Here is a 17,533-nt window from a genome sequence, read left to right on the forward strand (position 1 = left end):
GCTGTCTGTCACACAGAGGGTTAACTGTTACAGCTCTTGTCTTATGTCTGGTACCATTCAGTGAGCTGTCCCATGTTAGTTTTCCAGAGCTTGAGAAACGTATTATTTTATAAATGATTCATGTTTGTTGCCATCTTTGGCTTTGGCTATATCTTTACACTTTATTGTTAATGTTTTATACTAGTAAAGGGTATCTATGTGTTTTCTTAACTGATACAGAGTTAGGTGTGGTGATCATTAGGCAGCTTATGTTTCAAGTATGTAACTTATCTTTCCACCAAAGCGTTGTCCAGGAGCTGTCTGGTTTTCTCCGATGTACCTGCTGGCTTACTAGAAAGACTTTTAAGAGCTTGAGTTAATAACTGAAGGAAGCCAGACTGTGATGAAAGCATTTTTTATTATTTTTTAAAATAAAACACTTATGTCTGGTAAAAAAAAAAAAGAAGTAATTGTCCTTAGGTGACAGCTGTGATTAAGTGCAAACCCCAAATCCATTCACATCTCTATGATTTATAGATGTTTCTGGTTCACTTTAGATACATGGTTATCATTTTATAATAGAGAACATTATAAATCATCCCATGGGGCATAATATAATTCTACTAATAGTATCATCAATTTGGCCAACAGTATAAAGTTAAAACACTGTTGAAAAAGGGAATTACACATGTGTAGGCCAGCTTTTAAGTCTGCAGTACATGAATTGCTGACTCTTACAGATTAAAAGCTTAAGTGACTGGACACTATTAAACAAAAAATGAGGGTTGGGGATCGGGAAAAACTTTCAGTAACACTCATTCACAAAAGCAGAATCATGCTTGCCAGACTATTATAAGTCATAAAAGAGCAAAGAGATTATAAAATAGTAAATATATAGTAATCCCAGGACCCCATTCATTGGGCACCCTCAAAGCAAAAGACCTGAACCAAAGTTGCACGACCCCAATTTCATAGCCCTCATCTACTTCTCACACTAGGGCATTTCAGCCTTAAATCCAAGGGGTTAGGTCTGCTCCTTACATCTGCGACAGGTGACTTTGAGGTAACACCTAGTTTGCTTAGTGGGGTTTCCAAACTGAATCATTGTAGTGTGCCTCAAAAGGACAGAGTAGAAAGTCCCAGTTCCCTAAAACACTGGGTCATGAAGGGCTGGATATAAACTAGGTCAAAAGTGTCCAATTAGGAACATAATACTAGGTGTAGTCTCCCCTTGTGATGTATATAGGTATTGTTAAGCATTTTTTTCCCTGATAGCAGGTTGCCTTAATTGGTTTATCCCTAACAGAAGTGTTGTCACCTTCTTCCAGACAGACATGCCTCTCTCACCCTCCTGTCCTGCAAAGGCCCAACTATGTCTTGACTTGAATTTCCAGTAAGGTTTGCAAATCACTCTTGTAAGAGTGTCTGTTGATTGGGGCACCATAGAATAAAGACTACAATTCATTGGCTTCCCCCTCTCCCTTCAGACACTGACTCCAGATGAGATGAGACCTCCTCTATCAAAGTAGTTTTTTAAGATATACAAAGAAAAGGGGTGATCTACAGTTCATGCTTAGTGTTCATGGGCACTAAGAAGACTCACTGCCTCATTGCTTAGGACATCAGATTAGGAGATCACACGACCTGAGAACGGAAGCCTGCCTTTGCCTTCGTGTTTATTCTTATAGTAGTGGAGTCATACAATATATATTAGTTTTGTGACTAACCAACTAGCCAACTTCACTCCGTATAATAGCTTCCAGGTCCATCCATGTCTTGAGATGTTTCATGAATTTATCATTGTTTGTAAGGGATTCATGGTATTCCATTGTGTGCATGAACCTGAATTTCTATATCATTCTTCTACTGATGGGCATTTGGGCTCTTTCCGCTTCTCGCTGTGGTGAACTGTGCTTCAGTGCACATGGAAGCACGTACTTGTGTTCATGATCTCCTTTTTCAGTTCTTTGTGGTGCTGCTAGGTTGTAAGATATTTCTATTTTCGGTTGAGGTAGCACCATATCACTTTCCAAAATGAGTATACATGCTTAAAAGCCCACCAGCAGTCTCAGTACTATATTTGTTTTGTGATTTTTTTTGTGTGTGAGAAGGAATTCAATGCGATTGTTTATTTCTTAAATCTGTTCATCTAAAAAATGTTTGATGATACTGTTGGTCTACATTGTTGAAAAATTAATCTGTGCTCTGTGTTGATAAATACCCTAACATTAAATTTCTTAATACTCTTTCATTTGATTAAAAAGGAAGAAAATTTCCAAAAAAAAGGATATATTAAAAGAAGAATATTCTAATGTTCTTAGTAAATGTTCTTTATATATTTATAAAGCCATCTAAGCAATTACCAATTGTGTTAATAAATAAAATACAAATTATCTCTTTTTGAAAATTCTGGTATTTTCTCTAAATTGGAAAAGAAATGAAACTTCTGGGAATGAATTTGATGAAAGCATCCTAAGAAGAAAGACAACTAGAATGGTTTATATCACACATCCTTTAGATAGGTTTTAGGAACCAGGTAAATAATTCATAACGTGTTACTGATATTATCTCAGCACTTTAACAAAGTAGCTCAGCACTTCTTTGACTTGTGTGTAGTACATTGTAGTAGCTATGCAGATAGCATCAGCATTTACTTTTACTACATTTACTATTGTAGTTCCTCCCAGTGTCATTGGCCCTAACCCTGAAAATGTGACTGTTGTGGTGAACAATTTCATCTCATTGACCTGTGAGGTCTCTGGTTTTCCACCGCCTGATCTCGGCTGGCTCAAGAATGAACAACCCATCAGCCCAAACACAAATGCTCTTATTTTGCCTGGTAAGCAATCTAGTATTCTTGGAGTTCTTTAATATGCTGCGATATGGTACATTATGGAATGACACAGGATAATATAATAAACTTAATATAATATACTAAAATATTCTAAGACGCATTGCCCTTTTCCTTTATCTTAATACAAGTGAGATTTCATCCTAGTTCCCTCCACTTTTTGTCTTGCTCCATTTACTTTTTTCTAATTAAATGCTTTTCTTTCCTTGTTTAACATCAGTAGGATAAGAGTTGTATAAACTTTTATGATCATAAAGGGAAAGCACAATAACAATGCTTTCTTCAGCAAATTATGAAATTCAGGAATGGATGTGCTTATTAGTTCAATGATAGTGGTAGATTAGCAAATATCACTTTCAGGACAACAATCCTCTGATTGTTTTTAAGCAATATTAAAGTTGTTTGAAGATGGATGTATACACAGAGTGAAATTACTGCTTGTTTAGTAGAATCTACATCAGAATATTCTATGAGCCATGTTTGGGTACTAGGGAGACAAATCCTGTGAATGTCTTTCTTTGTAAAGAAATCGAATCAACAATAAAGCAAGGATCTGATAAAACTGACACCATTCTCCCATTTTTAAATATAAAACCTTTCTCTGTCTACTTTGCTCCAAGGGAAAGAACACATGTTGCTACTTATCTTAAATAGAACAATTTCTATATCACTCTTCAATTTGTATTATAGGTGGTAGAACTCTGCAAATTATTCGGGCCAGAGTATCAGATGGTGGTGAATATACTTGTATAGCTATCAATCAAGCTGGTGAAAGCAAGAAAAAAATTTCCCTGACTGTTTATGGTTTGTTGTTACTCTCGTCATAAAATTATTTCATTTTCAAAACAGTATTAAATATTCTGTTAATGACAAAATTTTTTCTGGTTTTTTTCTTTCCTGCAGTGCCCCCGAGCATTAAAGATCATGGCAGCGAATCTCTTTCTGTGATTACCGTAAGGGAGGGCACGTCCGTGTCAGTGGAGTGTGAGTCCAATGCTGTTCCACCTCCGGTTGTCAGCTGGTATAAGAATGGACTGACGATAACAGAATCTAATCGCCTGGAGATTTTATCAGACGGACAAATGCTGCGCATCAGGAAAGCTGAGGTGCATCTTTGATTCTTGCCTTCGTGTCAGTCCTCTGTGGGATGATGGAAGAGATAGTTGCAAGTTCCAGGCTACCTTTATTATAGTCAAAATGACTTTAATTTTAAAAATTAAGTGTTGGCTGCCATTGATTTTATTTATTTCTTTTTTTATTTTTTAAAAAGGAAGGCTTGCAGAAGGCACTAAGAGCTGGGGCATTTGAACATAAAGATGACTGATGATTTAATCTACACTGGAATAGTGTGATTGGTCATCTATAACATAATGGAGCACATACAATAGTATCTTTTTCTTTTAGGTATCTGACACAGGCCAGTATGTATGTAGAGCTATAAATGTAGCAGGACGAGATGATAAAAATTTCCACCTCAATGTATATGGTGAGCATCTGCCTCTAATACAACTCTTTTTCCCCCAGATATACAAATGAACGAAATTGCCCTGGTTAGCTTCATGAGGACACATGGTTTTCTTCTGTCTGTTCACAGTTCCACCCAGCATCGAAGGGCCTGGAGAAGAAACCGTTGTTGAGACCATCAGCAATCCTGTAACCTTAACCTGTGATGCCACTGGGATCCCACCTCCCGCGATAACATGGTTAAAAAACCACAAGCCCATAGGTAACGGAGTTGTGCATGTTCTTGCTGTGTGGGTTTATTTTCCTTTGTTCTTAGTTAACTAGATTTTAAAATTAGCCCATTTTCAGTATTATGTCCACAGCTGTGTTCCTAAGAAGAAAACCGAAAACGAAGCAAACCGAATCTGAGGCCAAGGAGTTGATTCCAAGTCACGGCAACCCTCCAGCACAGAGTAAAACTTCACAGACACAGGTTGCCAAAGGAAGGACGGATGAGTTTAAGCTGCTGCCTTGAGGTTAACAGCCAAGCACTTAGCAACTGAGCCACTAGAGCTCCCCTAGAAACAGACTGTGTATAGACAACAGAAGTAAACACTACTCCGGAACTACTCCTGCATTATCCTGCAATGATAGAAATCAGTCTGTAGGTGGCTACCCAGGCAAACAGGAAAGGTGAACTGGTATGGATAGGCAAAAGGGGCTACCAAACATCTGGGAGACAAAATTTCTACATACTCCCTATTGTAGATATATCCATAGGAGCTTCAAAATTATCTTTTAATTCGATTTTTCCATGAATTTTTTGAAGCCTCCTCATATGTAATAAAACTGGAGCAAAATTATATAAACCCATCAACAACTTGAGGGCATGTGTCAAAGGACCTAGGGGCTCAGTATTACAGAGGCAAGAGACATCAGGTCAATTGGCATATATAGTCGATAAAGGCAGTGTTCTACATGCGACTTCATGAGTATCAACCAGGGACTGAAGAGACTGTGAATAGTCCTCTAAGGTGAAATTGTTCATTTCTCCCTATCTGAAGCAAATAGGAGTGAAGAAAAGCAAAGATGCAAGGAACTGATCAATCCAAAAGACTACTTGAACCTCACTATCCATAATCCTCACTGTCCATAATCCTGAGACCAGAGCACTAGATGGTGCCTGGCTGCTACCGCTAGCAGTTCTATAAGGGCTCGCAATAAAGACTTCTGTACAGTCAGAGAAAAACGTGGAACAGAGCTCACACTCAATAGAAAAACAAAACACCAGGTCCACTGGACTGAGAGAGGATGGGGGAACCCCTATTGCCCTTCGTCACCATCACTTCCAGAATCCTTGTGACTCAACTCTCAGCCAAACAATAGACAGGCCTGTGGAGTGAATAATAGAACCAGGGAGGAATGCAACCTCAGAAAAATCAACCACGCCAGAATGAAAGATTAGCCTTTGCCCAAGGATACAGCTTAGTTTGGAAGACAGGAATGGATAGGAAAGTTCTAAAAAAGTCCTCACTGCCATCCAATCTATTCCGACTACTCTACCTTCTATGAGTCCGAAAGGAACGGGTAATGGAAATGGTGAGCACAAGGAGGAAATGGAAGAGTGCTGTTACGTTGTGCAGACTGCAGTCAGTGTCACAAGACAAAATGTGTCTAATTGAATCCAGCTGGCTCTATAAACTTTCACTCACGTAACGATAAAAATGTTTGCTAAGATTAAAAATAGAATGGTTACTTTTATGAAATGTATCTCTTTCATTTTTCAAAAAAGATTCATTTGAAATAGAAATACAATTGAAAAATTTGAAGAAAATTTATATCATACAGAGCAGTGGTTCTCAACCTGTGGGTCGTGACCCCTTTGGAAGTTGAATGACCCTTTCACAGGCGGCACCCAATTCATAACAGTAGCAAAATTACAGTTATGAAGTAGCCACGAACATAATTTATGGTTGGTGGGTGGTCACCACAACATGAGGAACTGTATTAAAGGGTCGCCGCATCAGCAAGGTTGAGAACCACTGATATAGAGCAAGACATTTTTATGGTGAATTGCAGAGATATTTAACTGAAAGCTTACCTATGTGTTGTTTTGCTTTGCTTTGTTACTACAGAAAATTCTGGCTCACTTGAAGTTCATATTTTGTCTGGAGGTAGCAAACTCCAAATTGCTCGGTCTCAGTTTTCAGATAGCGGAAATTATACATGCATTGCCTCAAATATGGAGGGAAAGGCACAGAAAAATTACATGGTTTCAATTCAAGGTATGTCAGATACACTGAGATTTCCTTATAATTTCTTTGTTATAGTCCATTTACAATTCAAAATAAGACTACATTTAAAACTATACTTGATAGTACAAAATATCTTCAAAGCAACCAAAAAACTCAATTTCCTGTCTTACAATTATCAGAAAATTTTATTTTCATAAATATGGACAGATATATGAGAAAAAAATGGAAATTCAGTGAGCTCATCTTTATGTAACTGTTACCTTTCTAAAACATATATTCTATTGAGTTCATGTTTATTGATTTTAAATTAGCATAATTTAGTTGATCCTAACCTTGTAGAATTATTTTAATTTATATTGATAAACCAAAAATCCACTGCAATTGAATCAATGCTAACTCATGCCAACACCATACAGTTTCATGAGATTCTAACCACAGGTAGGGGATTCTATACATATCTAATAAACATAAATCTATACTATTTTGAGGTGAGGACAGGAGTATTCACTTTTCCAACAAATATTTAGTGAAATGACTACTCTGTCCCAACTAGAGCAGACCAATCACTGCACAAAGAACTTAACTTTGATTCCAAAAAACTTCTGTTTAAAAACTTTGACCAAAAAAATAAATAAATAAAATTCAAAAAATAAAGAAATAAATAAACTTTGACCAAATATCTTAAAAGAAATGAAATTGAACTTGAAACACCAACTTAAAATTTTAAATGCCAATATAACAAATTTATGATTTTTTAAAGCTATTTTTCATGAAGTATAAAGTAATGGTGACTATTTACTATCTACCTGTTGCATGTTTTGCTAAACCTGTTGCCTAATGAATGACAATAAAAGTGAAGTTGAAATAAATGTACGTGTATCAGTTCTGCTTTCTATGTAATGACTGAGGATGCGGTGACATTTCCAAAGTATAAATGGAAAGCAATAATTACATATTAGAGTTTCAGTTTTGGAAAGTGCATTCCCAATTATGTGTAACATAGTAATAATAAAAATAACTCTGACTATGGAATATGTGTACCAAAACTTGTGTTCTTTATGATGTTTTTGAGCTAAGAAATTACATTTGAAAAAGTATAGACATCTATGTTAAATATACATAAGTTCTAGTTCAAAGACAAGGTAAAATCAAGAGCCTATCATATATTAGATAGTTAATATAGGACAGCTGTGAGTAATGTGCTGATTGACTTGAATCTTTTTTTTAAAATCATTTTATTGGGGGCTCAGACAACTCTTATCACAATACATACATACATACATCCACTGCTTCAAGCACATGTGTACATTTGTTGCCATCATCATTTTCAAAACATTTTCTTTCTAACTCAGAATCTCATCTTCGGGATGACTACATTGATATTTTAAGAGATTGTGCAGATATATATTGGAAAATGTTTAAAGTAAACTCTCCTGACAAAAGTGCCTTAATTTGTAGACCTTCCCATTTCTGTGGTATCAGCAGTCTCACTATGTCAAGTTCAAGGTGCCAATATGACGTTACTGAACACAGAGTAAGGAAGACGTGCAAAATGGACTCTGTAGCACAGAGTGTGTGGCTGTAGCACAAAATTTCAGTTTCATAAGCTTGCCAGTAGATGTGAAATCGAAGTTCAAATCAGTCCATCGTTTGTTGCACATTATTAATAACTCAGGAAACTGAAAACTGCAGACAAATAGGAAAAGGAAACAGGCTAATGGATCTTAAAACCCACAGTACACTCATCTGTGATTCAGAAGAAATATAACTGAAACAGAGAAATTAAAAACAAATTGATTCACTTCTCGAAAATTTATGGAAAATTCATTAAAATCGATTATTTTTAATATTAAGAAGTTAACTAATTAACTGTATGCCTTTTATTTAGTAAATTAATATAAAAGTTATTCCAACTAGGACATGGAGATATATGTCCATGTGTTGTTACCAATCACTGTCACCAATTCTCAATACTAATTATGTCGACTTATAGGAATATTGAAGTATTACATTACCTACTGTGCATTTAACAATAATTCATGTGGATGAGAATAGTTTGATTTTTAACCTGAGCCTGGGGGAAACGGGCAACAGAAATGGCCTGTTTTTCTACTATTCTATTGTACTTCTTAGAATGTACACCTGTGGGCGATGTTAACGAGCTGCCTCATTGTTTCTCTTTAGTTCCTCCAAGTGTTACTGGTGCGGAAATGCCAAGCGAAGTTGGAGTCCTTCTTGGGGAAAATGCTGAGCTGGTGTGCCATGCAAGTGGCATTCCTACTCCCGTTATCCAATGGCTCAAAGACGGAAAACCCTTGGCCAGTGGTGAAACACAGAGAATACGGTGTGTTTACAAAGGACCTCCGCGTTACACATTACTTTATGCTCCCAATTTCTCATGAATAATAGTACCAAGTTCTGTCTTATCATGAACTTGGCTAACATACTGTCAAAACAAAAAGATAATGGGTAAAAAACAAGAAGATAAGGGGGGAGGGTATTGTCCAGATTTTTATCTTTTTTTTGGGGGGGTGAGTATTATGATAGCCTTATTTTTAAAAAATCATTTTATTGGGGGCTTATACAACTCTTACCACAATCCATACATACATTGTGTCAAGCACATTTGTACATTTGTTGCCCTCATCATTCTCAAAACATTTGATTTCTACTTGAGCCCTTGGTATCAGCTCCTTGTATTTTCCCCTCCCTCCCTACTCCCGCCTCCCTCATGAACCCTTTATAATTTATAAATTGTTATTATTTTGTCATGTCTTACACTGCCCAAGCAAAGCAGAGGCCAAGGGGCTAGGTGGCAAAGACTTTGAGGACCAAAACTAAGTGTGTGTATTCATAGGACCAAGAAGAGGCATTGCAGGAAAAAAGACTGCACCCTTACTGTTTTCTGATCGTGGCTTGTAACCTTTTATTTCCCAAGCAAATCCCCGTATCAGGAGTATTGTCTGTCAGTTCTGAGTGGTCATTGCAGTGGATTATCGAACCCGGCAGAGACTGGAGTGGACTCCTTGACATCATCTCCCTTTATCAGCTCCCACCATCACAACCGCCACTGTCCCCCGACCCAAAACCCTTATTCTGCTTGCTGTCCCTATAGGTTCATCAATCATATACCAAAACAGAAAAAACATATAACACCACTTCAAGAGGGTGACCACCAATGAGATAACAACTTTGAGATAAACTAATATAAACGAACAAAAACACAAAGCAAAATTAAAGAAAATGTTAAAACTAGAGCAGGCCCAGCGTGCATCTGAGAGGGGATCAACTGACAAGGTTTTAACTATTCAAATCAGGTTTATCCCTTTGATCTTCTCTGCTCATCTCTCCAATGCGCTCCTCCCATCTCTGTTATGGATAGAGGGAGTTCACAGGTGGCTTATTTCCTATGTAGCTCCCACAGATGTATCCTGGGTTCCCACTGTCATCCATTGCTTTCCGTAACCCGGATTCTCATGATTTAGACTCTGATACTCATCCCTTCTTCAACTTCGGATTGTATGCTTCGGTGACTGATGCTGGAGTGCTTCTTCCAGGCAGACTTAGTTGACATCTCACTTAGATAGCTGTTTGTTTGGAGACAACCCTTTAAGACCCCAGACCAGTGGTTCTCAACCTCCCCAATGCTGCGGCCTTTAATACAGTTCCTCATGTGGTGGTGACCCCCCCAACCATAAAATTATTTCATTGCTACTTCATCACTGTAATTTTGCTACTTTTATGAATTGGGCGACCCCTTTGAAAGACACTATTTTACCTGATAGCCGGGCATCATCAAATGTCTTTGCCATATTTTGCTATAGTATCCATATCCTCTATGTTCCCTTCCTGAGGGCTGGTATGGAGCAGGGCCATGATGTAAGAACTAATTGTTTTTAAGTTGGAGCTAGGATTTAGTGTGAGCCAAAAACCCGTTCCTGGATCCATGGTTTGTTTGTTTCTTTGTTTTTTATCTTCTTTGGGCTCCCTTTCAAAACCTCCATGTTCATTTACAGTAGAGAGTCTTAGCAATCATCCCCCTGGGGAATAATGATCTTCCATTAATGTCGTCTTTGATTAGCCCCTGGTACTAATGTTTTAACGTTCTGTTAAGAGAGGGATAGTGTCATTTTTATTTAACACAAACCTAATATTGGTACGTAAAGAAATAATATTCTAATCCTGATGGATAAAATGTTTTTCAATCTTTACTTATGATTGGAAAAGTAATTCCTAATCTGATTTTGTACATTTCATTTTTCTCATAAGGAGTTATTTGGTATACGAGGCACATTTATTATGGAATTTTAGTTGGTTGCCTGAAATCTGCATCAGTTTTACTAGCTCTGGTTTTAAAAGACTTCAGCATACTTAATGAAATTGTTTTAAGTGATGATGTCCAAGAATGAAGACATCACTTTGTGGGGTGCTTTTATAAAGGAACCCAATCATCTGGAGTGAGTATTTGGTGTCTTAGCTCCACACAAATCACCACAGTGACGCCGCCACAACCTTTTCCATAGGGTGACTCCAGACGGCAGCGCATTAAACATCGACGGCGCTCTCGAAACTGACATGGGGAAATATACATGTGTCGCTATAAATCCTGCAGGAGAAGAGGACCGGATGTTTAATTTGAACGTCTATGGTAAATTTGAACTCCCATCCTCTTTTGACCATGGTACCCTAGGAATCTACCAGAGAAAATGAAAATCTGGGAGTGTGTGTTTGGAACGTATATTTTTGCACTCAGGTGGCGTTGTGGTTTCCTTGGTCGTAGGGCAGAAATGGGGGCAATTGCAGTGAGATGATCTGAAGTAGCAATGTGCGTGCCGTTCTCTCTTCACACCCCCTTGCTCTCTCTTTCTGCATGGCGTAGTTCCACCTGTAATCAGGAGTAAAAAAGAAGAAGCAGAGAAACTAATGACTGTGTTGGATACGTCAATAAATATTGAATGCAGAGCCACAGGGACGCCTCCACCACAGATCAATTGGCTGAAAAATGGACTTCCACTGCCTCTCTCCTCCCATATCCGGCTACTGTCAGGAGGGCAGGTCATCAGGTCAGTTGTTATTGTGTGTAAACAATAAAGTAACGATCATTTTAGACCTTCCTTTGACTAACCTGTGTTTCAGAATATTTTTCCCATACCATTTACTATAACTCCCTCTCAGTGTGTTTTTCCAAAAGGGATGTTAACAACTATAAAAGTGAAATATTCTTATTCTTATTTAAAAGCTCATGTTTTTATAAATCTATACAAAATAGGTCATTTTATAGACAAAATAAAACCAGAACCCAGTGTAATCCAGTCAATTCTGCCCCACAGTGACCCTGCACAGTATTTCTGAGGCTGTAGGTCTTTACAGGAGCAGCTGCCTCATCTTTACCCTGGAGAGTGCCCGGTGGGTTATGGATTAACCCAGACCAGCTCTCAGTGAACTGGCCCTTGCATACCTGACATCATCACTAAATCTCCTTCGACAGACACATTATGACAGTTTTAATCCCAAGTACGACTCTTTTAGCTGAAAACAATGTATATGGCAGAAGATGGGGGGAGTTGCCCAAATAGTGAGATTTTCATGATAGCATTATTCTCTTATTAACACATATTTGAAAACCATTCAACCCTCAAAATGTACTATGTAATGGCTTACTGAAATTAAATTGCTTTTAAGTTATCTGTACTCTGTGTTATGTGGTGAGAGATCCAATAAGGTGCTTCTCGTTGTTTTTCAGGGTGGTGAGAGCTCAGGTGTCCGATGTCGGGGTGTACACTTGCGTGGCCTCCAACAGAGCTGGGGTGGACAATAAGCTTTACAGCCTTCAGGTTTGGGGTATGTTGCACACGTGACCCTACTTCTTTACTGTGCAACCGGTTCAATACTGAACATTGAGTTCAGTACTAAGTGTATATTTCAAAATGGACTTCCTTGTGGATCAGAAATAATTGGTAAGATGGGATTCTTGCTAAATAGTGGGAAATATATGCATAGACGGTAGGTGTGCATATTAATCTCTGTGGATGTGCATAACTCAAAGCCTACAATTTGAGAAACACAGTTATACATCACTTAATATCCACAAGAAGTTCTGTGGAATAGGATAGTATGTAATTTGAATGTTGTGTGACCAACATATTACAAACAGGAAAGAGAAGCTCAAGAAAGTCAATACCCACACTAGCACTGCTCTGATAAGGTACTGTGTGAAATCTTTCTACCCCTTCTTCAAGGCAGCTGCCTTGCCTGTTTCTCTGAACACCACTGCCATGCCCCAGACCACTGGGAGGACAGCCCTGTGGGAGGAGGAGCGGCCTCAGCACTCACGTTCACAGGGTCGACTGGGTCACTTGCCTTGATAAAACACCCACCTCAGTGGCTCTGGCAGCATCTCAGTACTCCCTGTCTGAGGCACTGGCACCCCTGCCACACTGGGGAAGGCATGGGACCCAGAGAGCTAATGAGAGAGAGCCTGAATTTCCATAGCTAGTACTTAGCAAAGCACATCCACTACATCCTGTTTTCCAATAGGATTTCTGAACTCCACTATAGCTGATGAGACCACAGATGTATATGCGATAGGGTATTGCTCAAATCATCTCGATTAATGTATACCCGTATTAAGATTTACTGATTCACGTTCCTCAAAATCCCCACTCCCATCTCAGAACAATTTACAACCCTTTCCTTTAGTCTACAAATGATTTTTGGTGGATTGTATAAAAGCCACTCTTGAATAAGACCTTAGTTATTCCACATAGGATAGTTGAAAATATATTATGATTTTTACATGCAATATAATAAAGAGACACATAAAAGAAGTTGAAAAATAATCCATAATTGTCCAAATAATTTAAAGAAATCATACATTGATTATATCTTCTATAAGAACATTGTTAAATTTGCCATTCTAATAGTTAAAAGAATAATAGAATAATTTGTATTTAAGTCATATTTCTCTATGTATTAATCATAATTATATTTTGAAACACATTTCTCTAATCTTTAGAAACATAAGCCTATTTAAATGTCCTAATAATCTCAAATATAAATTATGCCTGTCTTTCATTTTTGTTTAGTACCACCAAATATGGACAATGCTATGGGAACAGAGGAAATCACAATTGTCAAAGGCAATCCCACCTCAATGACATGCTTTACAGATGGAACTCCACCACCCAGTATGTCCTGGCTTAGAGATGGCCAGGCTTTGGAGCTTGACTCCCATTTGACAGTAAACACCCAAGGCATGGTCCTTCAGATCATTGAGGCAGAGACTGAAGATTCAGGAAGGTACACCTGCATTGCTTCAAATGAAGCTGGAGAAGTCCGCAAACATTTCATACTGAAGGTCCTGGGTAGGTAGACATTATAATAATGTAGAATAATTGGGAAGTCACAATAAAAGTTAAGTGAGTATGTCTAATTCTTAGAATTGTTTTGCTTTGGAACAAAAGTTGTGCGAACTACATTGTAATTTATACCAGAATTCACTTTTACTCTTAATTGAAGTGTGTTGAATTTAAATTGTGTTTTTTATCTACCTGTAAAAAAAGAAAGAAAACTCTTATTTGTAAAACATTATTGATTGCAATAAGTAATACAGCCAATGAATGATAACTTTTTAGTTTTTTCTCCCCAAGAACTAGAACCAGATCTGATAATAGCAATTTAATGAAAAAGCACACTATGTACACCAATATATATTATTAAAATTTTTAAACCGATTTAATCTGTAAACTGTAATTGGAATAGTCATTTCAAATAGCGTATTTCTATTTATTTCTGTGTGCATTTAAAGTATAGTAGGTACATATTTAAATGTGCATTTGCATGTTCTACGTGTTAATGAGTAGTACAAGGGGAATTTTTTTCTCATTGACTTTAGAAGAGAAAGGAAGCTATCTAAGACAATATGATTATTTTAATCACTAGGACCTCCACTTTGGAGTTGTGTGTATGTACTTACCACGATGCAGGTTACTCACTACCCAGGTTCCTTGGTGGCACAGAGGCACCACATCAAGAGCACAGAGAGGAACTTGGGCAAGATTCTAGTTTCGTTAGGAACTAGCATTTGCTTTCAGGTGTCCTATAATTGGTGCAATTCAAAACACCTATTGAAAGTTGATTATTGATATAATTTTTTAAAGTCAGTTTCTTTCTTAGATATTGAACTCTGTGAGGAAAAAGACAGTACCCATCTTACTGATTACTCTTTTCCAGTGCTAAGCATTGCATTTGGCTCATCAGAGAACCCGTAATGTTTATTTGCTGAATTGATTTGAACTGAATTAGATACTCACCACTGCTTCATAAGCAAGCCGAGCATAATACTCGAGTGTTGATGAGTCATCCACAGAGACAAGTGTGGTAGGAGAAGAGTACACCATGCTATTCACAGAAAGAAAACAGAAAGTGTGTGTGCACTTGTGTGTACATCTGATTTGTAGGAGAGATAATAAATGTGCGCACATAAAGTCAAGACATAAAAGAAACAACGTAACTGATAAATGATTGCATGCATTTATTATTCACATTTTAATATGTGTAATTTGTGTTGTTGAACATATATAACAGGCCAGGCACTTTCCCATCTACCATTATGATAATAATTTCTTTTTTGAGAGTAATTTCATAATATCATTATGAAAATAATGTTCTATGAAAAGCATTCCTAGCTAACATGTTGATAACATGGTGTGACATTTGCTGGGCCCTACCATTGATCTTGGTCCTTAAATGTCTATGTCTGGTGCAAGCACAGCTCGTAAACATGTAATTACTTCTAAATGGGATTATAGGATTGATGCGATATTTTGTAGGATAATAGGGTTCAGAGAAGATCTCTTTAAGAATGAAGATGATACCGGAAACATCCAAACTATTGCCATTGAGGCAGTTCTATCTCCTAGGCACCCTGTGGGACAAGTTATAATCACATGTGTTTCTGAGACTGTACCTGCTTATGAGAGTTGAACGGCTCATCCTGGTTCTGTGGAGTGATTGGTGCTTTTGAACTGCTGACCTTGTGGTTAGCAACCCAATGTGTAACTCACTATGCCAGCAGGGCTCCAAGTACCTGGAGCGTCAGTCACTACCATCAAGTCAATACTGATGCATAGCAACCCTATAGGACGGAGTAGAATGCACTGGGGTTTCTGATTCTGTAACTGTTTGTAGGAGTGGAAAGCCCCGTCTTTCTCCCATGTGGAGCACAGAAGTGAGTAAATAAGTGGAGAGTTTAAAGTTGGATTTTGTTGCTTCGTTTGTTTGTTGTTGTTGTTTGGGGGGGGTTGCTTTCTCGCCAAGATGAACGAGAGAGCTGGACATGTTCACCTGGACTGACTGAAACTGAATATAAAAGGAAGAGTGGCAAGCCACAAGACTGTGAATATGGGCAGAGACCAAATTGTGAACATTCTTGAGCTCGCTGTAGAGGACTGAATTTCATTACCATAACAATGGAAGAAACTTAAAGAGAGAGATATTACAGCCAGATTTCATTTTTTAAAAATGTCTCTGGTAACAGGCTAGAGAGTTGAATGAAAAGGCTCTTGTAGGCAAAACAGGGAGGGTAGAGGGAGAGTGGGTAGGAAAGAGGGAACCGATTACATGGAACTATATGTGACCTCCTCCCTGGGGGACAGACAACAGAAAAGTGGGTGAAGGGAGACATCGGACAGGGCAAGATATGACAAAATAACAATTTATAAACTATCAAGGCTCATGAGGGAGTGGGGAAGAGGAAGGGAGGGGAAGAATGAGGACCTAATGCCGGAGGTTTAAGTGGAGAGAAAATGTTTTGAGAATGATGAGGGCAATGAATGTACAAATGTGCTTTACACAATTGATGTGTGTATGGATTGTGATAAGAGTTGTATGAGCCCCTAATAAAATGATTTAAAAGAAAAGAAAAGGCTCTTGTATTCAGACAGGCCATGAAGTGCAGAGGTACAGTCTTGCATGGTGGCAGTGAGGAAAGAGAGAAAGGCTGCAGTTCTAGGAAATCAAGAACACAGAAACAGGATCACAGTCAAGTTAGTTTGGGGGAGTAGAAAGAACATTACTAAAGTACTATACTAAAAGCAATTCCCCAGCTAAAGAGCTATTAAGGATAACACCCCCCCCCCAAAAAAAAATCCACTGCCATCAAGTAAGTATTGGGAAAATATGGCCTTGGTGAAATACATTGGAGATAACTTGGCAGAATTTTGCAAGATCAACAACTTCTTCATTGAAAATATCTTTTTTCAACAATATAAATAGTGGCTATCCTCATGAACCTCACTAGATATAAGGCACAGGAATCAAATTGACTACATTTGTGGGAAGAAAGAGATGCCCTGGGAATGTAGTGGATGACTTTGGGCTCGTAACCATAAGATCAGCAGTTCAAAACCACTAGCTGCTCCCCAGTAGAAACATGAGTCTTTCTACATCCACAAAAATTTGCAGTCTCAGAAACCTATCCTTTCCCATGAGGTTGCTATGAGTCTGAATTGACTTGATAGAAGTGAATGGGTTGTGTTTTTTTTCAGCTTGTGAGTGGGAAGACATGATGGAGAAGCTCACTATCATCAGCCAAAACAAGACCAGAAGCTGGTACAGAAGACCATCCATTGCTCATATCCCATTTCAGGTTGAAATTAGATAAAATTAAAACAAGTCCATGAGACCAGCATATGACTTTAAGTATATCCCACTTGATCTTGGAGAAATTCCAAGAACAGATCTGATGCATTGAGCACTAATGATCAAAGACCTAATGGGTTATGGGATAACATCAAGACCATCATACATGAAGAAAGTAGAGGTCATGTGAAAGACAGAAAAGAAAAAATATCAAGTGGATATCAGAAGAGATACTGATATTTGGTTTTGGACATAGGGTAGTTAAAGTGAAGTAAGAGAGCTAAGCAAAATTTCAAATGATGAAGTAAAAGAGCTAAACAAATTTCAAAGGGCAACTAAAGAGGACAAAGTAATGTAGTATAGT

The 17,533-nt window shown here is 37.9% G+C and overlaps 1 protein-coding gene across 1 annotated transcript in view; it reads left to right on the forward strand.

Annotated features, from left to right (window-relative positions):
* The window catches only part of HMCN1 (hemicentin 1), a 562,350-nt gene that overhangs the window by 435,989 nt on the left and 108,828 nt on the right, over positions 1-17,533 (forward strand). Inside the window, exons 58-68 of the mRNA XM_004706670.2 lie at positions 2,657-2,818; positions 3,521-3,634; positions 3,734-3,936; positions 4,235-4,316; positions 4,425-4,556; positions 6,409-6,558; positions 8,713-8,872; positions 11,052-11,176; positions 11,408-11,591; positions 12,272-12,369; positions 13,614-13,892. Of these exons, the coding sequence (XP_004706727.1) occupies positions 2,657-2,818; positions 3,521-3,634; positions 3,734-3,936; positions 4,235-4,316; positions 4,425-4,556; positions 6,409-6,558; positions 8,713-8,872; positions 11,052-11,176; positions 11,408-11,591; positions 12,272-12,369; positions 13,614-13,892 (1,689 nt within the window). The remainder of the gene's footprint in view (positions 1-2,656; positions 2,819-3,520; positions 3,635-3,733; positions 3,937-4,234; positions 4,317-4,424; positions 4,557-6,408; positions 6,559-8,712; positions 8,873-11,051; positions 11,177-11,407; positions 11,592-12,271; positions 12,370-13,613; positions 13,893-17,533) is intronic.

This window comes from Echinops telfairi, unplaced genomic scaffold (genome assembly GCF_000313985.2).
Source record: "Echinops telfairi isolate 266 unplaced genomic scaffold, ASM31398v2 ScPeMD7_7424;HRSCAF=8462, whole genome shotgun sequence".
Classification (NCBI taxonomy): domain Eukaryota; kingdom Metazoa; phylum Chordata; class Mammalia; order Afrosoricida; family Tenrecidae; genus Echinops; species Echinops telfairi.